Genomic DNA, 15,141 nt, shown 5'->3' on the forward strand with positions numbered 1-15,141 from the left:
AAAATACCAAGCGCTTTGCTTTGCTTCTACAGCCTGCAAATTCAAACTCAGCCTCCTTTCCAGCCCTGAACCCAATGTGTACACTACTGGACCCTTTTCAGTACCACATGACAGCCAAAGTTAGGCAGTTGTTTGCCAACACTGTAGCAAGTTAGTCGCAACAACGTCATAATGCCCTAAGGTGATAATATATCCGATTTTTTTCTGCTTGTTCAGCTGCCCAGATGTAGTAAAAAACAAAAAAAACAATGGCAGCTTTAAGTTAAATTTGAATATTGTCATATTTTATAAAAGAACCCCAAAGATCTATGAAGGATTTTATTTTCTTGAGGTGTCTTCTGCTGCCAGGCGCAGACACACAAAATGCACACACACAGTCTGTTGTGGTTACGGACATTTCTGTTGCCTGTTTTGTATATTTCTGTTTACCCTGTTTTGACCGTGTTGTATTTTGTGTGTTTGTTTCCCGTTTTTGTTATTCTGAATTGTGTTCCTGTCGTCTCTGTTATCCCTGGTGTTGTCTAGTGTTGTGTCAAGTGTCTGCATTTAGGTTATGTCATGTTTTGTCTGTTTGTCCTGCTTCTTGTTTTATTTTGATAGCCTGGTCTTCTGTCTTGTCATGTCTAGCTTTGCTTTCTGTTCCCGCCTTTGTTGATGGTCCTGCCCCGCCCTGATGTGCTTCACCTGTTGTCTCACCTGTTTCTGATTTACCCATCACCTCATGTATTTAGCCTCTGTGTTCCCCTCGTCTTGTGTCAGATCGTTTTGTGTCCGTGCCTGTTTAGTTTGTAGTCATGCCCTTGTGTTTCCTCCCTGTGCCTTGTGTTTGTGCCTGCGTAAGTTTGCTCCTGCCTATGTTTTTCCTGTCAGTTTATTTTTTCTTTGTACTGCCGCTTTTTGTTTTTATTAAATCCTCCACTTCAACGTTTGCCTGCCTGCCTGCCTGCTCTCTCTGTATTTTGGGTCCTCTACTTCCCTCACCCGTAACATAACGATCTGACCACCATGGACCCAGCGGAGAGACGTCTGTTTACAAAAAAAGTGGCCCAGTTCGACCAAACAGTGGCAAAATTGATAAGCTCAAAACCAAGCCAGCGATCGCCAATCCTGGAGAGGATTGCCACCCAGCAGCTCTGGTTCGAGGAAAGACCGTGGGTGAGTCACTTTGTTCCCCACCTGGATGACGTTAAGAAGAAGCCAGAGTGTTTTCGTCAAGCTCATCTCAACGACTCACCCACCAGCCCGCCTGCTCACCAGCCAACTAACACCGTGGCTATTGGGGCATTGTTTGTCGCTCTGCCTATCTCCTCGCCTACTCCTCTGGGTCAAGCCACCACTCCACCTGGAGAGAAACCAAGGCCCTGCACGTCTTTGTTTGGACAGTTTTCCATGTGGCTTAAACGGACCGAAGAAGCTGAAAGAGCCAGCCGGCAAGCTGCTAGTCAGAGACCCAGTGCTTCAACTAGCAGCCCTTCCGACGCAACCTGGTCAGCGTGCGCCCCCAGCCGCCAGCAGTCCTATGAAGGAACCCGCCTGGCCGTCTTCACAGGGACCCGTGGAGGCCGTGGACTGAGGAAGGGACGTCGTGGCTCTCCGCGCCATGTCCCTAATCAGCCTCACATTGGACCTGAGCCCAAGCTGCCCAGCGGACCTGAGCCTGACCTAACCTGGGTACCTGAGCCTGGGCCGACCTGTGTGCCAGATTCGCCGCTGACGTGAAGCCGCCCAGATTCGCGCTGACGTGAAGCCGCCCGGATTTGCCGCCGCCGTGCGGCTCTCCTGACCCCGGGCTGCCAGGCTGCCGTGCAGCTCTCCTGACCCTGAGCTGACGTACAGCCCCTTCCCAGCCTCCCAGCCTGCTAGCGGCCTCTCCCCGGCCTCCCAGCTAGCTAGCAGCCCCCCTGACTCCAGGTTAGCTAGCAGCCTCTCAGAGCCCCAGCTAGCTAGCAACCTCCCTGGTTCCCCGCCAGCTGGGAACCTCCCTGACTCCCCGCTAGCTAGCGGACCCCCTGACTCCAGGCTAGCTAGCAGCCCCTTAGAGTCCCAGCTGTGCAGCAGCCCCCTAGAGTACCGGCCGTGTGGCGGCCCCCCAGAGTTCCTTGAGTCCCGGCCGTGTGGCGGTCCCCCAGAGTTCCCAGACTCCCGGCCTGCTAGCGGCCTTCCCCAAATCCCAGCTAGCTAGCCCCCCGACTCCCAGCTAGCTAGCAGCTCCCCGACTCCCAGCTAGCTAGCAGCTCCCCCGACTCCCAGCTAACCAGCAGCTCTCCTGAGTCCCGGCTGGCTAGCAGCCCCCCCTGGCTCCGGGCTGGCTAGAAGTCTTCCTGATTCCCCGCTAGCCAGCTGCCTCCCTAGTGTCCCTGAGCTCTCTAGTGTCCCCGAGCCGCCCAGTGTTCCAGCGCCCCAGATCCCCGGCTGGCCAGCAGCCCTTCAGTTCCCCGGCCGGCCAGCTGTCCCCCTGAATCCCGGCTCGTGACCGTCCCTGAGACAGTGCCGGTCTCCGGCACCCATGAGACCGCCCAGGAACCTCTGCCGGTCTCTGGTGCCACTGGGACCACCCCTAAGACTTTGCCGGTCTCAGGCGCCCCCAAATCCATCCCTGTCACTGTGCCTGTCTCCATTCCTGTCCCTGTCTCCATCCCTGTCACTGTGCCTGTCTCCATCCCTGTCACTATGCCTGTCTTCATCCCTGTCACTGTGCCTGTCTCCATTCCTGTCCCTGTCTCCATCCCTGTCACCGTGCGTGTCTCTGTCCCTCTCACCGTGCCCGTCTCCATCCCTGTCACAGTGCCCATCCTTGTCCCTGTCACCGTGCCCGTCTCTGTCCCCTTTACTATCTGTGTCCCTATTGCTTTCCCTGCCCCCTAAGTCCAAGTCCGTCCCGTCAGAGTCTGTTCTGTCCGCGTATGTTTGGCCCCAGTCCGTCCGATCCGAGCCTGTCCTGTCAAAGTCTGCCCAGTTCCGTGTTCCCTTGGTCCCCAGTCCCAAAGTTCCCTGTCCCTAGTGACCCTCTGTTGTCCCTAGGCCTCCCCGGTGCCCCGTGTCCCCTGTGTTCCCTGTGCCCCCGGCGTTCTCTGTGTTCCCTGTTCCCCCTGTGCTCTCTGTGCCCCCGGGCCCTCTCTCTTCCCTGTACCCCCGGGCCCTCTCTCTTCCCTGTGCCCCCAGGGGCCTTCTGTTCCTTGTGCCCCAGACCTCTCTGCTCCCCTGTACCCCAGTGACTTTTCGGCCTTCCCTGGCCCCTTTTTTTTTTTTTTCTTTTTCTTTTCACCCTCCTTGGCTTGGTTTTTGTTCCCCGGGTGCTTTCGGGACTCCTTTTTGATTGTTCCCCTTCGGTCCCTCTCTGCCCTCCGGGTTCTACTTTTTGGGACGTTTGGGATCCGCCCCTTGAGGGGGGGGTTCTGTTGTGGTTACGGACATTTCTGTTGCCTGTTTTGTATATTTCTGTTTACCCTGTTTTGACCGTGTTGTATTTTGTGCGTTTCCCGTTTTTTGTTATTCTGAATTGTGTTCCTGTCGTCTCTGTTATCCCTGGTGTTGTCTAGTGTTGTGTCAAGTGTCTGCATTTAGGTTATGTCATGTTTTGTCTGTTTGTCCTGCTTCTTGTTTTATTTTGATAGCCTGGTCTTCTGTCTTGTCATGTCTAGCTTTGCTTTCTGTTCCCGCCTTTGTTAATTGTCCTGCCCCGCCCTGATGTGCTTCACCTGTTGTCTCACCTGTTTCTGATTTACCCATCACCTCATGTATTTAGCCTCTGTGTTCCCCTCGTCTTGTGTCAGATCGTTTTGTGTCCGTGCCTGTTTAGTTTGTAGTCATGCCCTTGTGTTTCCTCCCTGTGCCTTCAGTTTATTTTTTGTGAGTTTTCCAGTCTTTGTACTGCTTTTTGTATTTATTAAATCCTCCACTTCAACGTCTGCCTCCCGGCCTGCTCTCTCTGCATTTTGGGTCCTCTACTTCCCTCACCCGTAACACAGTCCCAGTGGCAGGTCTTTGGTGACCATGTGTACACTAAGTACAGAAAGTACAGAAGCATCATTTCTACACAAAAAGCCCCATTCATGGCTGCGCTGTAAAGTGGCATATGGACTATTCCACTGCCTTGGAGGTGGGGGGGGGTATAATTATCTGGTTCCTGGTGGATGAACTTGTGTGTTTGTACAGCGTGGGTCAGCGCTGAGCTGCCCCTCCCACACTGAACCATGTACGCTAGGATCCATAAAACACAAGTTCTCACACAAGCCCATTACATTTGGAGAGTTGAGAGAATATGCACCCGCCTATGCATTCCCACTGCTGCATTAGAGATCAAACACACACACACACATATATATACATACAGCTGGACAAATTCACTGTGTAAAATATTTACACTGTTGCCATGGCAGCCATGCTGAAATTGCCCTCGGGGAAGTTGAGGCGTTTTGGGATAAAAGCCCATAAAAGCATAGCAGAGACACCACCGCCATCTTTCTCCCCTTAATCTCTCCAAACAGAGCTTCTTTATAAAGAGCATCTACACAGCCAGCATGCAGCCACGCTGGGCTTCTGGCTGTAGGAGGGCCTAATCTGTCACTGCATTCCCATTAGGCAGCCTGGCTGACTCTCATGACTTTGGTTGAAGGATTTCATTGTTTCTGTAGAGGGATTATGAAACCCTGCGGTGACTGATGATTTCATGAATGTCAGATGACGTAAAACTTTCTCAAATTGTGAAAGCGTATCACCCTAAAGGAGTCACAACTGTCAAAAACAAAACCTGTTAAAAGGTGTGGGAGGTAGTGTAAGGCCTCCGATTTCATGACCTGACATTCTCTCTACCTGTTCTTCTGGGCCATGAGGAAGCCATCTGGTCTTGGGAAGGGATAAGACATTATTAAAATTGAAGATGCAGCAGTTGCTCGAAAAAGATAATGAAAACTTGAACCAAAAGGAGGATTCCTTTCCTAGATGAACAGGGAGAAGCAACAATGGTCAGTGTTTTAACAAGCGCGTGATTTGTGACACAAAGTATGGGAATGACCTGGCTCTCATGAACACTCCTTAAGTTTGCAGGAGATTAAAAACACACAGATGTTCAAAACCATCAATAGCCACTTGCCTCTTTTGAGCTGAGACTGTCAAGGAAGTCAAGGTCATGTTTTCATACAGTGTTTTCATATCGTTAGCCGGCTGGAGCCAGAAGGTCGGGACTACAGCACCACGGATGAAGCAGAGAAAATGGATAAAAAGTGAGCGTTCTGGGTTAGCCGGCATCAGATGCTGGGGAAACTATCTGTCTGCTAGGTTGTAGCGATAGGCTATTTTGTCTTGAAGTAATCTGATCCTTGTGCACAAGTTTATTGTATTTTGCAATATCATTTACTAAAGCTTGTTATTAACTTTAACTGGACAAATCTTGAGTCTCTATTTTGAATCCTGAGTCTATTTCTCTGATCTACCAGTAAATGAACACTATTCAGTGACCATAGAATTGGAGTTAGATTAAGTTAAGAACAAGGGTAGTTTGTTGCTCAGAGTCATCTGAGATGGACAACACCAGTTTAACGTGTGTGTAAAGAGATGTAGGCGGTTCAGAACATGTTTAGCCTAGCTTAGCTCAAATTCTGAAAGCAGGGAGAAACCGCTAGCTCAGGCTATGTTCACACTTGGAGTCTTTTTTGACAAGAAAAAGATGACATGGGCGCTTTTGTAGTAAGTAAAAAAACAAACAAGCTGGCAGCGTTTTGGTTCCAAAAGCAGCCGAGAGCGTCTTTTGTTGCTGTAACAACAGCTACGGCTACAGTATCCTAGAGCGCTATGTGCTAACGTTAGATAAACAAAGCGGTGGAGCGAGCTGGAGAAAGAACAGAAAGAGAAAGCTGTGCTACTAACGTTACATAGAACAAAGTGAGTTCTCTGTACAGGGAGCACCTGCTCCTATCATATAACTCACTGTGCTCCGACTCCATTTTTTCTTGTTGTCATGGAAACGACAGGTCTGTCTTTTATTTTTTGGCGGGATATCCCTGCCCTTATGGTATCTATATCCCGCAGAGCCACCGTCACTGCAGACCATTAACTCCTGCAGGACCATACTCCAGTGCTGACACAGCGCCACAACCGATCGATGCAGCGGTAGACCAGCAACTCCTGTGTTCTGGGAGGTAAAACGACTGTTTTTGTCAAAGGAGTTTGGTGCTGGTGTTTTGCAACTGCATCGATCGGTTAGTTTGTTATTGTGTGACTTTGGTGTTTTGAAGAGGTTAGTTCGGATTCACCAAAGTATAAAAAGGTAAGAACAAACAACAGGTTCGAGGCAGCGGTAGAACAGCAACTTCTGTGTTCTGCAAGGTAAAATGACGATCAATGTTTTTGTCAAAGTCTGGTGGCAGAGATTAGAGCAGAATTACCCAATTTCCTAACAGACAAGATGAGGAATGTTAACAGTATTCCTGCTTTGAATAAAGCTGGTGATAATAACTAGTCTTATTATTGTAAAGGGCAGAGATTTCTTGCTTGTTTACACCTGACTGTTCTTTACCTTGACCTCCGCATGCTTGGTCCCCTTGTTGCAGTCCCACACTGACAGCATGTGCTCATTAGAGTCATCGATCACACACAGGAACGCTCCAGAATCCTTAAAAAACAACATCCGGAACAAAGAAACAACGTTAACTCGGTATAAAGTCAAGTCATGTCATACTCACCACCTGGCTGCTTTCACTTGCTCTCCCCCCCCACACACACAAATACTGTTGTCATTCACTTAATATTTTCAATCGCTTTCAAGACTACTTTTTTTTTGTCCATCAATAAAACTCAACACTTCCAGCAAGAAAGTAAAGGCTTGATGTAGGGATAGACCGAGTATTGTCTCTGGCCGATTATCGGGCTGTTTTTCTGCAGTTTGCAGATTAACTCTATCTGCCATTTATTTGCCTGATAACCGATAAATTAATTCATTAAAAAGTGTTCTACATTGGCTCATCCACGGCTCTGTGTCTGTCCCTCTGACAGCAGCTTCATTGCGATCTAAAAAATGAGACCTAATTATTACATGATCTGTTGTAAATTGTTATCAGCAGAGTGGTGGATATAACATGATTGCCTGTGATGAACATGACTGTTGTTGGACTGATAAGTTTAGTGCTGTGGAAATGTACATCAAACTGAATTGATGGAGACAGGTAATTGTGTTGCATTAGCATCAGCCCGCTTCTCATAAAGGCCTGCTTCTCCCTGCAGTTGAGGTAAATCCTTTAGAAATAACGATTTGAGAATCTACAGAGTGTCGCATCGCAATCAACTCACAGCAAAGGAGAAGGCGACTAATCCCACCCCCCTCTGGAAGGTTCCCAGGCCGATCTGCTGCAGGGTGACCAGGGTGATGGAGTCCCAAATATGAACACAAGGCTGCAGGGGCTAACACACACACACACACACACACACACACACAAAAAATAAGCAGTGAAAAATATTTTTAGTACAAAAAAAAAAACTTAACTGAAACTTTATTGCCAGGTTAAAAAACTAATAAAAGTTACATTAAAAAAAATGAACAAATTATTTCACTTTTAGTTTTTTACAGAAACCATACATAAATACAGTTTACATCTCATGTCCAGTGCGGACATGAGATGTAAACTGTATTCATATAGAGCCTTTCTAGTCTTAATAACTACTCAAATCAGTTTGTGCTATGTGATGTTTAAGTGGTATGGCAGCAACGCACTACGAACAAAATGTAATGTAATGTAAAAATACTGAGTGTAGTACAGAGTCTATATACAGATTGTGCAAATGGAATAGTTCAAAAGAGCATTTAGCAAATATTAAACAAATATGACAGCAGTGCAGGTGAATGAATGTGCCACTATGCAATAGAGCATAACAGGCAATAAAGTGCGAGTGTGCAATACTGCATGAATGATGGAAGAGAGTTAACACATGCAGTGTAAAATTTAAAGCTATAGTGTGTAGTTTCGGTTTCCCTCAGAAGAGGTCATTATCTTTACTCGAGTTTCTGCGAGCGAGATGCGCCGGACGCCACAATCTTCTGAACATAGTCATACTGAGAAATCCAGAGCGAGTTGTGTGGAGCTGATAGTCTTAATTAGCTTTGGATCAACTCATTTGGCAATGGTTAGAATGTAACGGACTAAACTAAAATGAAATTGAAAAGTCAAAAATAAAATAAAATAAAAACTAATTAAAAAATGTAAACTATAATAACCATGACACACACATTACTTACATAGTTAGAGCTACCACTACCTGTTATGTTGAGCCAAAATGCAAGAACATTTTTACGGACTGGATATATGCAGTCAAAGAAATAAAATAAAAGTGGAGCAAAACACAGTTTATCTGCATGAGGGTTAGGGTCTTTACAATGAGAGGTCTGACTTATGCTTATGTATTAATGCTGTTTGGGCACAGAAATACAGTATAGCATTTAACCCTCCTGTTGTCCTCGGGTCAAATCTGACCCATTTTCAAAAAGTTTCTATATCCGAAATTTGGGTTTCTTTCAACCAAACTGTCAAAAGTAAAATAAATGATCAGTTCACTACTTCCATTGGTGTTTTATTCAATTTTATAGCATTTAAAATGCTATAAACGTTTGTTCGACAAAAACATTGGGAAAAGTTATAAAAAAAAAATAAAAAAAATGTGGAAAAAAGTGACAAAAAAATCAGGAGAAAATTTTAAATTTTAAATTTTGACCCAGAAAAACAAAAAGTTTACGGTTGACGGGAAGACAACACAAGGGTTAAAGATGTGAATATAGTATAGGAGATCAAAGCGTATCTGACTGGCATCCCATCAGTAGTCACCTTGCCGTCTTTATCCACCCCGGACATCTGGCCAGACGCCATGCGCACCTTGTCAGGATGGAGGGTCAGACTGCAGGAAGAACAAACATTATTTAACCATATAACCAAATGCGCATTTAGACAAAAATTTGAATTCAAAATTCAAAGCAAGCTTGCTACCTAACTACATCCATGAAAAATAGAGTCAGAAAAATGTCTACATAGTGGCAAAAAGCATGGAGGAGACTGGTGCAGCTGGACAAGTTGTTGTAAGTCAATTTATCAAAATAACAACTCTTAAATCTACATATGTCTTCTAAAGTCATGAAAAACCTGCACCTAGAAACTGCTAAAATGGTGTGAAGATGGTGTCTGCACAATGGATACAACTAACATGAACACTATGTCAGACTGAATAATTCATTCTGATTATCAGGGTGCCCTTAAAGCTGAAATTCAGCACTTTAACATTATAGACATTGTATAATTTTAAATCCAATGTGCTGGAGAAAACAAAGACATAAAGTCACTGTCTAAATAATTAGGGACTGCACTGTAGGGACCGTTGTACTGTAGCTCACCCCAAAGCCTTTGAGTGCCACTTATAAAACGTAGTAAGTTCCCCATTTTTTCCAGTAATCAATGGGGGCAAAGTAATATATCTGTCACAAAACCCCATTGCTTTTATTTTTATCATTAATTCCAATTCTCATATATGCATGCCAAAACCATGAAATTGGCGAGGGCTCCAAGCCAGAAACTGGATCCAATTTCCCTGTAATTCCTATGCTTCTGGGTTCCTAAGGTTGGTGAAAGCATTATTTATGTGCACTAGAAAATTTGGCATTTGACTTTTCATTCATTTGTCCAAAACACTTATACTGAATACATTTAAAAAAACAAAATAAATATAGCTCTATAATAAATTGTAGTTGGTATGAGATACTGTAAGTGTAGAAAATATAGAATTGGGTTTATGCCATTGAGTACATGTGTGTGTCCATGTCTTGACTGTCAGCTATCAATCCAAAATAAGTCTCATTATTTGGTCAGGTTGCTTATATTCATGGCTTCATGTTGAGAGCCTGGCAGTTTGAAATTGGGAATCAGGCATTTTATTTCCCATATGGTATTTGCTTAACGGCAGTTATCGAGCAGTAGGGAAGTCCCTTGCCTGTGAGACCTGATATGAACTTGTATCAATATTATCTTAGCTGTCAAGAGAGTCATCAGATCATATCTATTCTTTGAGCAGAGTTATATTTCGTGCACTTTTGTATCTTAAGTGGTTTAGAGACATGTGGTAACATGCCAGCGTGCCGATCGCCTCCCAAATCTCAAATACACAAAGTAAATACTGCAACTGCCTCCAGCAGCCATATGAACTCCGGGGCTGAGTTCAGATTTGGGTTCAAAATAACTCTTTTTATTTGCCCTGGGTGTGTTGATACCTCTGAACAGGGCTAAATGGACTTTAAAATGTTGTAACAGGTTCTAACGGCTGTAATTATTTAAATTTGTTTAACAGATTTTAGTGTTATAACAAGTTTTTAACCCTTTGAACCCAAGACTATTTTTGATTTTGATTTCCACGCCCTTTATTTACAGGCTTATGGCATAGTCACTACTAGTCTGGATCAACAGAAGTACATTTCCAGGATAACGCCTGACATTCCTTCCTCTCGGTGTCACGATTGGTTCCAGGCTTAAAACTCTTAATAAAAGAATTTTCTGAAATGTCAGTGGAGCAATTGAATGGGTAAAATCACTTCCTGTACCAGAGCGATGCAAAAAGTGGGCGGTCACTGTTGAGCTCTATTTGCCATGGCGTCAGAGACTGTTTCCAGTTTCCAGGCGTGTGTTTATTTGGATCTTATCTATAGATGCAGATGATATAAAATTGTCTTCCACTGACCAGCGGACACAATCTGTGTGTTTTTGATAGTGGCGTTGTGTGCGGTTGTTGATGTGGTAAAGCACAACCACACAGGCGATGAAGTACACTGCCTCGCCCGTTGGAAGGAAGTACAGGTTGGCCCGGCAGTCCCGTCCCCGGTAACCATAGCTGGCAGGACTGGGTCAAGGGGACATTCCTGTTAATCATTGGTCCATTTCACTTATTAACAGGAACAGTTGACCAAACAATGAAATGTTGTGATTATAGTATAATTTGCATGTGAAAACTTGAGTTTATATGAATATTTTGCTGATATATTGAATACAAAATGACACTACTGTCCCTCTAAACACATGGCACCCACCATTTACAGTTCATCTGTGGTTAATGCTGCTCTCACACACACTAGTCTATTAAAGAGACACTTTCCAATACAGACAGTGTGGCTTGAATCCAGGAAATGAGCACACAGTGAAATCATCACTGTCTGAATGTAACATACGCCTCATAAATGTGGACAAGAGGCCGAACACATGCTGTGGCAATCTGGAAGGATACACCCAGTCCAGCTCCAGTCTCTCAGAGGGCGGCTCCATCTTCAGGTCTTCATAGTTGTGGATGTTAGTGGGGATGTACATGGTGATGGGCCGGCCTCGGATGAACATTTTGATTGACATTTCTGGAAGACAAACGCAGCAGAGGACCAGTAACGTAGCGGTAATACACAGAGAGGCAGACAAAGACAAGTGTTTTACGGTTTATTTTATCCTGTATCCTAATCCTTCTTCCTTTCTCCACCACCTATTGAAAACATCGGTCTCTTTAGCTGCTAAATGCTCCTCTGTGTTCACCAGCTAGTCTCTAACTGTGTCTGCTGTTTGCTGCTGTAAACGGCTGCCTGCTGCGTCTGAAAAAGATGCTGTGAGAGTGAACCAAAGTTGAAAGTCATGGACTGGACCAATGAGCTGAATCTCACAACAAAGCTTGGTAAAGCTGAGAGCGAGAGATTCTCTGAACATTGTCCAGAGTTCATAGTTGTGGTGGACTGACCGACTGATCTTGTTATCCATGGTTTGAAAACAATATAGTGTGTGTAAAATGATGTTGTCGTAGCAACTATAAAAAATATAATGCGCTGTAGGGATTAACTGTTACCTAAGGAAACAGCATGTTGTGCATGTAACTTTTAAGCATTTTTTGAACGTAATGCTGCATTAACTGATTATTTAGGCCACTTGGAGCAGCAGGACAAGCTGAAAAAACATTTGATATGCCAGTTTGTAAGTAAAACTAAATGCAGTCTAATACAACTTGCGATAAATCCTCCCCTCATTAAGGTAATCATTTAAATTTCAGGTAGATTTTGATTCAATTCAATTTTATTTATAGAGTCAAATCATAACATAAGCTATCTCCAGACACTTTACAGATAGAGTAGGTCTAGACCACACTGAGATTACAGAGACCCAACAATTCACCCTGCGACCGCAGTGAGGAAAAAAAATGTTTTTACAGGCACAAACCTCAGACAGAACCTGTGTGATCATTCACTTGGAGTTCTACTGAGAGGTTATACTGGCAACTAAACTTATCTCACCGTATAAAGTTGTTTCAGTCAACGTGTTCGCACAGAGACAGAGCAACGTTATCATCCTATTGTCATTCTTAGTAGTCTTAGTGTAAGTCAAATATTCACTCGTTGTATGGTAATCGGCTGCCAATAGATACAGTAGACAGCAGGAAACTGTGTGTGTGTGTGTGTGTGTGTGTGTGTGTGTGTGTGTGTGTGTGTGTGTGTGTGTGAGTGTGTGTGCGTGTGTGTGTGTGTGAGTGCAACAGTGAATGGGATATTGCTGGAAAAGTACAGCATGCTCTCTTGACCTTTGCCGTATAAAAAGAGCTAAAGACATGACGGGACAGAGCAGCAGGTCTACCTTGGCTGTAAGTTCCTCTTCTGGATCCGGGGGATCCTGTGCGAGAATGAAAGCATGAGGTTAGCCAAACAAATAAACACCAAGATCCTCTTTGCTTCAAGTCACAGACGATTCCCGCCACAGCTGACCGAACTTTGACTTTACGATCCCCAAGGATCTATTCCCATTTTTTTACGGGTTCGATCTATGAGCTTTGATTTTCAAGATGGGTTATATTTTCCTTTATCCATCTCTTTTTGGGACTTTTAACCTGGCTATGTTCCCTTGGCAATGGTTGTGTTATTTTTACGAGTATAGTGAAGGCAAGCAGCAAAGCCGAGCAGACTGAAATGTGACTGCTCCGACTCGGGGCCTTTAACTATCTGTCTGTGGGACCATAAAATTGGGGTAAATGGTAAAAGGCTAGAGAGACACCCTGAGAAGAGACTTATTACCAAGACAGGAACTTCATTCCAGCAACAACAAACAGTGGGGAGTGAGGAAACAGAAAAAGCAATAAATCAAAGCTGAGCAGGACAAGAAGAAAAACGTGTTCCTGTTTCACCTGGCAATTTACTAAGAGGGGGATAAGAAGTCTGGTTACAGTTCATATGACAGGAAACACACAAGGGTGGTGATGAATATTACCAGAAAAGGTACAAATAAAGCTCCCAGGTAAAAATAAGAAAGCAAAAAATTATTTCATATAATTTGAGTTTCAATTTGATTTTCATCCAGTCTAAAACTGAATTATTTATCCCTATCTTTGCCTGGATAAAATAGTCTAAATCAACTGTGCGATTAAAGAATAAATAGGAAGATTACGAACCTGACCAGCTAGTCAATGTTAGCGTTGAGTGAGAGATTTTGATATTCAGTGCTAGAGACACATTTCGGTGGGTACGAAAAGCAAGGTAAAGGTACTTTATTGTCACATAAGCAGCTTTCCGACCAGGTAGTTACAGGAACGTAGTTCTAGGAAAAGTCCACTTCTAAGCAGATCTACTAACTACTCTCCCCCAAAACCGTTTTTTCAATTTGCATTCGTACTGGCCAGGTGGCCATAGGGACTATAGGAGGGGTAAGGGAGTAATGCAAGCACAGCAACGGTCTTTATAGCATTAAAATCAGAAAACAAATACACCAAAAAAGTATGAACTACATATAAATCTAATGTATATAGCATATTTGTCATAATTTAAACAAGAGAAACGGGTATCTCTCTCTCCCCCGCCTCTGCCGGCTGTGTGTGTGTGTGTGTGTGTGTCTGTGTGTGTATGTGTGTGTGAGTGTGAGTGTGTGTGAGTCAGACGGCCAAACAGCGAGGTTGTCAAGCCTGCAGGTCACGCTTGTGGAGTTTAACTTCGAAAAGACAGTGAACCACATATGTGTTGTGATATTTAAACAAACAAACTGTCAACGGCCAAATAAAAGCCTGGTATTTAGGAGAGTGGTCTGAGAGACCTCCAGCTGACAGCGGGGTTTCTGAGCCAGTCATGGCCGAGCAGCGAGCTTGCCCTCCGATCAGAAAGCAGCTATACACATACATTTAACCCATCCCTCATCCCCCATTTACAGCGCCCGGGGACCGACTCCAGATCTCAGCCAGTGCCTTGATCTGACTGGAGAACCTAGTACATGTTTTTTGATGGTGGGGGAAACCAGAGCACCCGGAGAAAACCCACACAAACATGGGAAGAACATACAAACTCCACACAGAAAGGCCCAGAACGACCTGGACAGGAACCCAGAACCTTCTTGCTGTGAGGCCACAGTGCTAACCGTTGGGCCACCATGCTGCCGCAGTCTTTAAAAATAGTTATTCAGAGACATTTGTCCTATGTCCCCTAAAATTCCTGCCACTCTCCGATGTCAGGAATCTAAAAAGCTGCCAAGCACAACTATTACTTAATCAAGCAAAAGTTATGAAGACATCCAGACAGAAAGAGAGCAGGGGAAGACTTGGCAACCTCCTCTGCGGAGCTGGCCATCCATCATTCCGTCAGGCGCGTCGGAGTGGTGTGGCAGCTCGGCTAACCACAGGATTCCAGGCAGCGCCCACGGCCCAAACTGGCCCTGCAGTGTTTGGCTTCATAGGAACTCACAAAAAGTGGTGGCCAGTTTGAAGAAGGAGTAGGATATTTCTGGTGTTCAGAGGGCATGATTCGCCATAAAGGTAGCCTCTAAATGACCTGCTGGCTTTCAGCTGGGTGTCAAGCTGAAGTTTATGTCGACAATTATCTAGGCCAGGGATCTTCAACAGGGGGCCCAGGACCCCTAGGGGGTCCTCAGAGTCATAAATGTATTTTTCAAAAATTAAAAAGTCTTAACATGAATCCAACATATTATCAGCAAATCCCCACTGATGATAGGCTGATTGGCCTATAGGTAAGGTAGTCACTAAGATAGCCATCCATAGATACAGTTCATCCTGAGGATTCACTGTGCCACATGTATGTTTAACATGATTTATAAAAGCATGCAAACAAGTACTAGGCTATTTTAATAGTTTAGTATTCTATGCACTAAAAAGGTATGTATA

The 15,141-nt window shown here is 44.6% G+C and overlaps 1 protein-coding gene across 3 annotated transcripts in view; it reads right to left on the bottom strand.

Moving 5' to 3' along the window:
* Positions 1–15,141, bottom strand: part of eml3 (EMAP like 3) — a 62,766-nt gene that overhangs the window by 12,710 nt on the left and 34,915 nt on the right. For all 3 annotated transcript variants that reach the window (XM_028606186.1, XM_028606184.1, XM_028606185.1), the window contains 6 exons: positions 12,621–12,656; positions 11,245–11,365; positions 10,705–10,854; positions 8,811–8,880; positions 7,285–7,395; positions 6,515–6,610 (listed from right to left, as the gene is read on the bottom strand). In XM_028606186.1, coding sequence (XP_028461987.1) covers positions 6,515–6,610; positions 7,285–7,395; positions 8,811–8,880; positions 10,705–10,854; positions 11,245–11,365; positions 12,621–12,656 — 584 coding nt within the window. The remainder of the gene's footprint in view (positions 1–6,514; positions 6,611–7,284; positions 7,396–8,810; positions 8,881–10,704; positions 10,855–11,244; positions 11,366–12,620; positions 12,657–15,141) is intronic.

This window comes from Perca flavescens, chromosome 19 (assembly GCF_004354835.1).
Source record: "Perca flavescens isolate YP-PL-M2 chromosome 19, PFLA_1.0, whole genome shotgun sequence".
In the NCBI taxonomy this organism is placed as follows: domain Eukaryota; kingdom Metazoa; phylum Chordata; class Actinopteri; order Perciformes; family Percidae; genus Perca; species Perca flavescens.